This window comes from Oncorhynchus nerka, linkage group LG9b (genome assembly GCF_034236695.1).
Source record: "Oncorhynchus nerka isolate Pitt River linkage group LG9b, Oner_Uvic_2.0, whole genome shotgun sequence".
Classification (NCBI taxonomy): Eukaryota; Metazoa; Chordata; class Actinopteri; order Salmoniformes; family Salmonidae; genus Oncorhynchus; species Oncorhynchus nerka.
Window position 1 is genome coordinate 52283786 of NC_088424.1, and position 11206 is coordinate 52294991.

Genomic DNA, 11206 nt, shown 5'->3' on the forward strand with positions numbered 1-11206 from the left:
GTTAAAAAGGGAGATTATGTGTGTAATGTGGGAGCTATCCTGTAGGGGACCCCACAGGCTTTACTGTGAGTTGTAGCCATGTAATTAACAGTAAGTTAGTCACCTGCATACGAAATAGCAATTCCTTACACTAGCCTGTACTGGGAGTCTGGGCTGCATCATGTTAGCTCCACTAACTCACTGCTAGCCTGTACTGGGAGTCTGGGCTGCATCATGTTAGCTCCACTAACTTACTGCTAGCCTGGGAGTCTGGGCTGCATCATGTTAGCTCCACTAACTCACTGCTAGCCTGCACTGGGAGTCTGGGCTGCATCATGTTAGCTCCACTAACTCACTGCTAGCCTGGGAGTCTGGGCTGCATCATGTTAGCTCCACTAACTCACTGCTAGCCTGGGAGTCTGGGCTGCATCATGTTAGCTCCACTAACTCACTGCTACCCTGGGAGTCTGGACTGCATCATGTTAGCTCCACTAACTCACTGCTAGCCTGCACTGGGAGTCTGGACTGCATCATGTTAGCTCCACTAACTTACTGCTAGCCTGGGAGTCTGGGCTGCATCATGTTAGCTCCACTAACTTACTGCTAGCCTGGGAGTCTGGGCTGCATCATGTTAGCTCCACTAACTCACTGCTAGCCTGCACTGGGAGTCTGGACTGCATCATGTTAGCTCCACTAACTTACTGCTAGCCTGGGAGTCTGGGCTGCATCATGTTAGCTCCACTAACTCACTGCTAGCCTGCACTGGGAGTCTGGACTGCATCATGTTAGCTCCACTAACTTACTGCTAGTCTGGACTGCATCATGTTAGCTCTACTAACTCACTGCTAGCCTGGGAGTCTGGGCTGCATCATGTTAGCTCCACTAACTCACTGCTAGCCTGGGAGTCTGGACTGCATCATGTTAGCTCCACTAACTCACTGCTAGCCTGGGAGTCTGGGCTGCATCATGTTAGCTCCACTAACTCACTGCTAGCCTGCACTGGGAGTCTGGACTGCATCATGTTAGCTCCACTAACTTACTGCTAGCCTGGGAGTCTGGGCTGCATCATGTTAGCTCCACTAACTCACTGCTAGCCTGCACTGGGAGTCTGGACTGCATCATGTTAGCTCCACTAACTTACTGCTAGTCTGGACTGCATCATGTTAGCTCTACTAACTCACTGCTAGCCTGGGAGTCTGGGCTGCATCATGTTAGCTCCACTAACTCACTGCTAGCCTGGGAGTCTGGACTGCATCATGTTAGCTCCACTAACTCACTGCTAGCCTGGGAGTCTGGGCTGCATCATGTTAGCTCCACTAACTCACTGCTAGCCTGGGAGTCTGGACTGCATCATGTTAGCTCCACTAACTCACTGCTAGCCTGCACTGGGAGTCTGGACTGCATCATGTTAGCTCCACTAACTCACTGCTAGCCTGTACTGGGAGTCTGGGCTGCATCATGTTAGCTCCACTAACTCACTGCTAGCCTGGGAGTCTGGGCTGCATCATGTTAGCTCCACTAACTCACTACTAGCCTGGGAGTCTGGACTGCATCATGTTAGCTCCACTAACTCACTGCTAGCCTGGGAGTCTGGGCTGCATCATGTTAGCTCCACTAACTCACTGCTAGCCTGGGAGTCTGGGCTGCATCATGTTAGCTCCACTAACTCACTGCTAGCCTGGGAGTCTGGACTGCATCATGTTAGCTCTACTAACATGATTATGTCTTATGAAATCAGCCAAAATAAGCTCAATAACTCAGAACATTCATACACTCCTTTACCTAGACTACATATGTATTCACCTGTGTTGTGAATAGACCCTAGACTACATATATACTCACCTGTGTTGTGAATAGACCCTAGACTACATATATACTCACCTGTGTTGTGAATAGACCCTAGACTACATATATACTCACCTGTGTTGTGAATAGACCCTAGACTACATATATACTCACCTGTGTTGTGAATAGACCCTAGACTACATATATACTCACCTGTGTTGTGAATAGACCTAGACTACATATATACTCACCTGTGTTGTGAATAGACCCTAGACTACATATATACTCACCTGTGTTGTGAATAGACCCTAGACTACATATATACTCACCTGTGTTGTGAATAGACCCTAGACTACATATATACTCACCTGTGTTGTGAATAGACCCTAGACTACATATATACTCACCTGTGTTTTGAATAGACCCTAGACTACATATATACTCACCTGTGTTTTGAATAGACCCTAGACTACATATATACTCACCTGTGTTGTGAATAGACCCTAGACTACATATATACTCACCTGTGTTGTGAATAGACCCTAGACTACATATATACTCACCTGTGTTGTGAATAGACCCTAGACTACATATATACTCACCTGTGTTGTGAATAGACCCTAGACTACATATATACTCACCTGTGTTGTGAATAGACCCTAGACTACATATATACTCACCTGTGTTGTGAATAGACCCTAGACTACATCTTTGATCCACCAAGGTTATCAATAGAAATGAAGAAATCAATAGAAATTCTTCTGTAGTAAACTCCTTTCTTTCTTTTCTTTTCTTTCTTTTCTCTCTTTCTCTCTTTCTCTCTCTGTCCATCAGTTCTCAGGTCTGCTGTCCAGCGTGTGTGTGGTACTACCACTATGTCATGGTCATAGCTACAGGGGGCGTGGCCGTTATAGCAGCTCTCAGTCTCTGTACCATCCTTGTCTGGCCTATCAGGATCGTCCGCCGTGAGTTTCATCACATTACATTAGAACTATAAAGTAAACTATCTAAAGTATCTCTTTTTAGCCTACCGAAGGGCTAGTGTCCGTCCACTATGTCAGTAGATGTGTTTTAAACCTGGCTTCAACCCTAATGCTTTCAGGTGTGGTGCTGTTTTTCCTTCCAGACTCTGACAAGAAGAACCAACACAAGGAGAACATAGACAACCCTAACTACACTCAGGAAGCGGGGCAGGGTGATTGTGCTAGTGTTAGGGGTTAGGGCTGGTGCTGGGCCTTATAACATTTACTAAACAAATCTAAATCAAATCAAGTAAATATCAAATTTCAAATCAAATCAAAGTTTATTTGTCACATGCGCCGCCGAATACAACAGGTGTAGACCTCACAGTGAAATGCTTTTACTTACAGGCTCTAACCAATGGTGCCAAAAAAAGTGTGTGTGTGTAAAGAAATAAAACAACAGTAGAAAAACATTTTGAAAAAAGAGTAGCAAGGCTCTATACAGACACCTGTTAGTAGCAAGGCTCTATACAGACACCTGTTAGTAGCAAGGCTACATACAGACACCTGTTAGTAGCAAGGCTCTATACAGACACCTGTTAGTAGCAAGGCTACATACAGACACCTGTTAGTAGCAAGGCTACATACAGACACCTGTTAGTAGCAAGGCTACATACAGACACCTGTTAGTAGCAAGGCTACATACAGACACCTGTTAGTAGCAAGGCTACATACAGACACCTGTTAGTAGCAAGGCTACATACAGACACCTGTTAGTAGCAAGGCTACATACAGACACCTGTTAGTAGCAAGGCTACATACAGACACCTGTTAGTAGCAAGGCTACATACAGACACCTGTTAGTAGCAAGGCTACATACAGACACCTGTTAGTAGCAAGGCTACATACAGACACGTGTTAGTCGGGCTGATTGAGGTAGTATGTACATGTAGAAATGGTTAAAGTGACTATGCAGATATGATGAACCGAGAGTAGCAGCAGTGTAAAAGAGGGGTTTGGTGGGTGGTGGGACACAATGCAGATAGCCTGTTAGCCAATGTGCTGGAGCACTGGTTAGTCGGGCCAATTGAGGTAGTATGTACATGAATGTATAGTTAAAGTGACTATACATATATGATAAACAGAGAGTAGCAGCAGTGTAAAAGAGGGGTTGGGGGGGCACACAATGCAAATAGTCTGGGTAGCCATAGGTTACCTGTTCAGGAGTCTTATGGCTTGGGGGTAAAAACGGTTGAGAAGCCATTTTGTCCCAGACTTGGCACTCCGGTACCGCTTGCCATGCGGTAGTAGAGAGAACAGTCTATGACTTGGGCGGCTGGGGTCTTTGACAATTTTTAGGGCAAATATGGATTGACCAACCTCAGGTGGAAAGTTAGGTGGAAGGTTGGCCTACCTCAGGTGGAAAGTTAGGTGGAAGGTTGGCCTACCTCAGGTGGAAGGTTAGGTGGAAGTTTGGCCTACCTCAGGTGGAAGGTTAGGTGGAAGGTTGGCCTACCTCAGGTGGAAGGTTGGCCTACCTCAGGTGGAAGGTTGGCCTACCTCAGGTGGAAGGTTAGGTGGAAGGTTGCCCCTGACTGAGGTGGAAGGTTGCCCCCCCCACTGAGGTGGAAGGTTGCCCCCCCCACTGAGGTGGAAGGTTGCCCCCCCCACTGAGGTGGAAGGTTTCCCCCCACTGAGGTGGAAGGTTTCCCCCACTGAGGTGGAAGGTTACCCCTGACTGAGGTGGAAGGTTACCCCTGACTGAGGTGGAAGGTTTCCCCACTGAGGTGGAAGGTTGCCCCCCCCACTGAGGTGGAAGGTTACCCCTGACTGAGGTGGAAGGTTACCCCTGACTGAGGTGGAAGGTTACCCCTGACTGAGGTGGAAGGTTACCCCCACTGAGGTGGAAGGTTGCCCCCCCACTGAGGTGGAAGGTTGCCCCCACTGAGGTGGAAGGTTGCCCCCCCACTGAGGTGGAAGGTTGCCCCCACTGAGGTGGAAGGTTACCCCCCCCCACTGAGGTGGAAGGTTGCCCCCCACTGAGGTGGAAGGTTGCCCCCCACTGAGGTGGAAGGTTGCCCCCCCACTGAGGTGGAAGGTTTCCCCCACTGAGGTGGAAGGTTTCCCTCCCCCCACTGAGGTGGAAGGTTTCCCCCCCACTGAGGTGGAAGGTTTCCCCCACTGAGGTGGAAGGTTTCCCCCACTGAGGTGGAAGGTTCCCCCCCCACTGAGGTGGAAGGTTTCCCCCACTGAGGTGGAAGGTTCCCCCCCCACTGAGGTGGAAGGTTTCCCCCCACTGAGGTGGAAGGTTTCCCCCCCACTGAGGTGGAAGGTTGCCCCCCCCACTGAGGTGGAAGGCCGGTAGGTCTGGCGGTGAGGGGCCGGTAGGTCTGACTGTGAGGGGCCGGTAGGTCTGGAGGTGAGGGGCCGGTAGGTCTGGAGGTGAGGGGCCGGTAGGTCTGACTGTGAGGGGCCGGTAGGTCTGGAGGTGAGGGGCCGGTAGGTCTGGAGGTGAGGGGCCGGTAGGTCTGACTGTGAGGGGAGGGGCCGGTAGGTCTGGAGGTGAGGGGCCGGTAGGTCTGGAGGTGAGGGGCCGGTAGGTCTGGAGGTGAGGGGCCGGTAGGTCTGACTGTGAGGGGCCGGTAGGTCTGGAGGTGAGGGGCCTGTAGGTCTGGCGGTGAGGGGCCGGTAGGTCTGGCGGTGAGGGGCCGGTAGGTCTGGCGGTGAGGGGCCGGTAGGTCTGGAGGTGAGGGGCCTGTAGGTCTGGCGGTGAGGGGCCGGTAGGTCTGGCGGTGAGGGGCCGGTAGGTCTGACTGTGAGGGGCCGGTAGGTCTGACTGTGAGGGGCCGGTAGGTCTGACTGTGAGGGGCCGGTAGGTCTGGCGGTGAGGGGCCGGTAGGTCTGGAGGTGAGGGGCCTGTAGGTCTGGCGGTGAGGGGCCGGTAGGTCTGGAGGTGAGGGGCTGTAGGTCTGGGTAGGTCTGGCGGTGAGGGGCCGGTAGGTCTGGCGGTGAGGGGCCGGTAGGTCTGACTGTGAGGGGCCGGTAGGTCTGACTGTGAGGGGCCGGTAGGTCTGGCGGTGAGGGGCCGGTAGGTCTGGAGGTGAGGGGCCGGTAGGTCTGGCGGTGAGGGGCCGGTAGGTCTGGAGGTGAGGGGCCGGTAGGTCTGGCGGTGAGGGGCCGGTAGGTCTGGCGGTGAGGGGCCGGTAGGTCTGGCGGTGAGGGGCCGGTAGGTCTGGCGGTGAGGGGCCTGTAGGTCTGGCGGTGAGGGGCCGGTAGGTCTGGCGGTGAGGGGCCGGTAGGTCTGGCGGTGAGGGGCCGGTGTCGGCCTTATCATATTTAAATAAAAGTGATTAAAAAAATTCTCAATTTACAATTACATTCAGCATCAGTATGTTTGATTGAATCAAATGGTGGATGATAATAATAGGATTGAACTGTAATGAATGACTATAATAGGATTGAACTGTAATGACTATAATAATAGGATTGAACTGTAATTAATGACTATTATAAGATTGAACTGTAATGAATGACTATTATAAGATTGTTATGGAGACCAGATTCATTTCCAAATCGTTTTTATTTTTCTATCACTATACTGAATGAGAAGTTATTTTCTGTCCAGTTATTTTCTGTCCAGCTCCGTCAGTTCTTGATCCAGCGTATCCATTTCCTTTCATGTTGATGGTAAATTACGTTTGGTTGGACAGATTGATCCTCTAATAAAAGAAATAGACGACACTTTTCAACTAACTTCCCGATTCACTGAATGACTACTGAAGAGTGTCTGGCTGGTGTCAACGTTTGCTTTATAGTTTTCTATTGAATATCAAGGTATTTGTTATGATTGACATGTCCCTCTGTCTCTCTGCAGGTCTGCCTTACATCTCAGGTCTGATGGGCAGCGAGGATCAGGACATCTCTGAGGACAACTCTTACCAGCCTAGACCAACGGTCAACTAAGGAACTACGGTGGGCAGAGGTGGACAGAGTTACCTGGACTCTACTGTAGTAGAGACCAGCCAGTCCCACTTATCCCTGGGTGAATAACCACTGCAGAACCCAGCCTGTCTCTTCAGGGATTATAGTTTAGCTCTGTGGCCTCTCCAGGACTCACTCGGGCATCTTAAAACTCTCAACTGGAACAACAAACATTTTAGACTGAAAAGTAATCTCACCGTAGTGTTCACAAACAGCCAACTGGACTAGCAGTATTCCTCTGAACTTTCCTTCTGGACCTGACCAGTAGCTGTTCTGTACTGTAGGGGAGTTGGGTTGAACAGCAGCCATCAGGACCCATTTCTACTATAGATCAATATGTTGCTTTGCTGTCGCAGAGTATCGGTCAATTCGGTGTACAGCATTACTGTCAACATGAGGGAGGTTCTACAGTAACAGTCCATTGTCTCTCTCTCTCTCTCTCTCAATCAGCACCTTCTCACAGTCATACTGCAGTTGATTCAGTGGGTTGATTCAGTGGGTTGATTCAGTGAGTTGATTCAGTGAGTTGATTCAGTGAGTTGATTCAGTGGGTTGATTCAGTGGGTTGATTCAGTGGGGTTGATTCAGTTGGTTGATTCAATTATGTTGATTCAGTTGGCTGATTCAGTTGGTTGATTCAGTTGGTTGATTCAATTATGTTGATTCAGTTGGCTGATTCAGTTGGTTGATTCAATTATGTTGATTCAGTTGGCAGGATTCAGTTGGCAGGATTCAGTTGGCAGGATTCAGTTCAACAGTGCCTATATGATTGAGTACATATCTACACTGACACACACACGGGTCCAGGATACGTACATACCCCTCTTGAGAAAAGTCCGATAATACACTATTATACCATCTGTTGTGAATGTCCAAAAACAATACATTATTGAACTTAATTGACACACGATTTATGCTGATTACAGCCCGCTGGGCATATACACTGGTTGAATCAGCGTTGTTTCCACGGCATTTCAATGAAATGACTTGGAAACAACATGGAACAGACGTTGAATGGCCGTCTGCCCAGTGGGAGGTGACCTGTCATCAGAACAGCTTTTGTTTGGAGGTGAGTTGTCTGCCCAGTGGGAGGTGACATGTCATCAGAACAGCTTTTGTTTTGAGGTGAGTTGTCTGCCCAGTGGGAGGTGACATGTCATCAGAACAGCTTTTGTTTTGAGGTGAGTTGTCTGCCCAGTGGGAGGTGACATGTCATCAGAACAGCTTTTGTTTTGAGGTGAGTTCTATTGTGTGTTTTATTCCAGTGTTGGGAACATTTAGTTCCAGTGTGGTAGTCATTGAGTGTTGTAGTAATAATATGACATTGTGTTGCTTTAAACTACATGTTGTGTGTTTTTGATTACGTGTTCTAATGTAAATTGCATTGCAAGTAAAAATAAGGATTTGTGGGGGAATTTATTAAATTTAAAACGAATCAGGATTGTGAAAAGGGATACCTTGCGATATGGATAAACTGAATGGAATAAATACTGAGCAACAATATAAACGCAACCATTTTACTGAGTTACTGGTCATATGACTTCGTTAGGGCCTAATCTATGGATCTCACATGACTGTGTAGGGCCACAGCCGTGGGTGGTCCTTGGCGAAGGACAAATGCACTGTGTAGGGCCACAGCCGTGGGTGGTCCTTGGCGAAGGACAAATGCACTGTGTAGGGCCACAGCCGTGGGTGGTCCTTGGCGAAGGACAAATGCTCTGTGTAGGGCCACAGCCGTGGGTGGTCCTTGGCGAAGGACAAATGCTCACTAACAGGGATGTAAAACACATTGTGCTCAAAATTAGATAGAAATAATATTTTTGTACGTAATGGAACATTTCTGGGACTCTTTACATGTTTACATCTTTACAACTCTTTACATGTTGTGGTTATATTTTTGTTCAGTGTATATGAATAGTAGAATATAATTCCTGGGTGATATTCAGGTTACTGGACAGACAGAGGTGATTCTACGTCTCAAACAATAGAACTAGAATCATTAGAGCAGAATCATTCTAATTCTACAGGGGAAACATTTTGCACAGGGTGACTAGGAAACTGCCTTATAGGAAGGAAAACATTTTATCTCTTGAAAAATTGTTTTGTATTCATTGCTTTTTATTTCCAATATATTGTGAAGTGACTTTTTTTTTCTTTCCTTACTGTTCATGTCTCTGTTTTTTTGCTCATTCTCTGGGAAGTATAGTAAACATATTTCACACTACTGTCATACACTGTGTGTTTGTTTGTCTACCTTGTCAGAGTTTCAATCTCCCCAAATGAATGCAATCCCTGATGAGAGCCTGTCCAGTAGTGGAACGAGACCCCAGGAGGCTGGTGGCACCTTAATTGGGGAGGACAGGCCCGTGGTAACGCCTGGAGTGGAATGGGAGCAAATACATCAAACACATGGTTTCCATTCTATTCGCTCCCTTCTGGACATTATTATGAGCTGTCCTCCCCTCAGCAGCCTCCTGTGGAGACGGCGTAATGAAATACGTCACAACGTCAACAGGGCATTAGCTGACAGTTGGCCAAGTATTCTAAACTTTGGAAACGGCGAGATTATTTGGAGATTGGACGGTAGTTATCTAAGTCAGAAAGATCTCCCCCTTTATGTAAAGGGAGGACATTCCAGATCAGATGACACTAGAAACAATTGTCAAGTTAAAAATGTAGGTCAGTGATTCTGCAATAAGTGGGGCAGAGAGCTGCAATAAGTAGGGCAGAGAGCTGCAGAGAGCTGCAGTAAGTAGGGCAGAGAGCTGCAGTAAGTAGGGCAGAGAGCTGCAGTAAGTAGGGCAGAGAGCTGCAGTAAGTAGGGCAGAGAGCTGCAATAAGTAGGGCAGAGAGCTGCAGTAAGTAGGGCAGAGAGCTGCAGTAAGTAGGGCAGAGAGCTGCAGTAAGTAGGGCAGAGAGCTGCAGTAAGTAGGGCAGAGAGCTTGTTTTGTAGGGCAGAGAGCTGCAGTAATAGGGCAGAGAGCTGCAGTAAGTAGGGCAGAGAGCTGCCTTAAGTAGGGCAGAGAGCTGCAGTAAGTAGGGCAGAGAGCTGCAGTAAGTAGGGCAGAGAGCTGCAGTAAGTAGGGCAGAGAGCTGCAGTAAGTAGGGCAGAGAGCTGTCATAGGGCAGAGAGCTGCAATAAGTAGGGCAGAGAGCTTGTCAGAGTTTAGGGCAGAGAGCTGCATGCAAGTAGGGCAGAGAGCTGCAATAAGTAGGGCAGAGAGCTGAGGCTGTAGGGCAGAGAGCTGCAGTAATAGGGCAGAGAGCTGCAGTAAGTAGGGCAGAGAGCTGCAGTGGAAGTAGGGCAGAGAGCTGCAATCAAAGGGCAGAGAGCTGCAATTCTAGGGCAGAGAGCTGCAGTAATTAGGGCAGAGAGCTGCAGTAAGTCAGGGCAGAGAGCTGCAATAAGTAGGGCAGAGAGCTGCAATAAGTAGGGCAGAAGCTGCAAGTAGGGCAGAGAGCTGCAGTAAGTAGGGCAGAGAGCTGCAAAGTTGGCAGAGAGCTGCAGTAATAGGGCAGAGAGCTGCAGTAAGTAGGGCTAGAGCTGCAGTAAAGGGCAGAGAGCTGCAGTAAAGGCAGAGAGCTGCAGTAAGTAGGGCAGAGAGCTGCAATAAGTCAAGGACAAAGCTGCAGTAAGTAGGGCAGAGAGCTGCAGTAATTAGGGCAGAGAGCTGCAGTAAGTAGGGCAGAGAGCTGCAATAAGTAGGGCAGAGAGCTGCAGTAAGTAGGGCAGAGAGCTGCAGTAAGTAGGGCAGAGAGCTGCAGTAAGTAGGGCAGAGAGCTGCAGTAAGTAGGGCAGAGAGCTGCAGTAAGTAGGGCAGAGAGCTGCAGTAAGTAGGGCAGAGAGCTGCAGTAAGTAGGGCAGAGAGCTGCAGTAAGTAGGGCAGAGAGCTGCAGTAAGTAAGGCAGAGAGCTGCAGTAAGTAGGGCAGAGAGCTGCAGTAAGTAGGGCAGAGAGCTGCAGTAAGTAGGGCAGAGAGCTGCAGTAAGTAGGGCAGAGAGCTGCAGTAAGTAGGGCAGAGAGCTGCAGTAAGTAGGGCAGAGAGCTGCAGTAAGTAGGGCAGAGAGCTGCAGTAAGTAGGGCAGAGAGCTGCAATAAGAAGGGGTCAAGTGAATCAGCACATTTTGGATGTTTTAACATTAGTCTTTAGCAAAGCCTTTAGTACATCATAGACATCAAATGGTTGAAATTAAAATAAAGTATGTTTAGTCTGTTAGTGCATCATTTTCTACAATCTGTTCTGACTGCAGGGCTCCCTCTAGTGGGAATGATATGCATTTTCAGAGACTATCCTTTCAAACAGGTGGCCAGCTGAAGCAAAACAGCTATTAAAAGCACCACAAATCACTGCACCATGGCATGAGCAGGCAGTGGTGGATAAAGTATCCAAATGTCATACTTGAATAAAAGTAAAGATACCTTAATAGAAAATGACTCAAGTGAAAGTCACCCAGAAATACTACTTGAGTAAAAGTCTAAATGTATTTGGTTTTAAATAC

At 48.3% G+C, this 11206-nt stretch overlaps 1 protein-coding gene across 3 annotated transcripts in view; it reads left to right on the forward strand.

Annotated features, from left to right (window-relative positions):
- The window catches only part of mfsd12a (major facilitator superfamily domain containing 12a), a 37904-nt gene extending 28967 nt beyond the window's left edge, over positions 1 to 8937 (forward strand). The window contains exons 9-11 of one of the 3 annotated variants that reach the window (XM_065013848.1): positions 2599 to 2729; positions 2891 to 2959; positions 6601 to 8937. In XM_065013848.1, the coding sequence (XP_064869920.1) occupies positions 2599 to 2729; positions 2891 to 2959; positions 6601 to 6689 (289 nt within the window). In that variant the 3' untranslated portion in view covers positions 6690 to 8937. The remainder of the gene's footprint in view (positions 1 to 2598; positions 2730 to 2890; positions 2960 to 6600) is intronic. The other 2 variants (XM_065013849.1, XM_065013850.1) reach the window with 2 other exon arrangements.
- The last annotated feature ends 2269 nt before the right edge of the window (positions 8938 to 11206 follow it).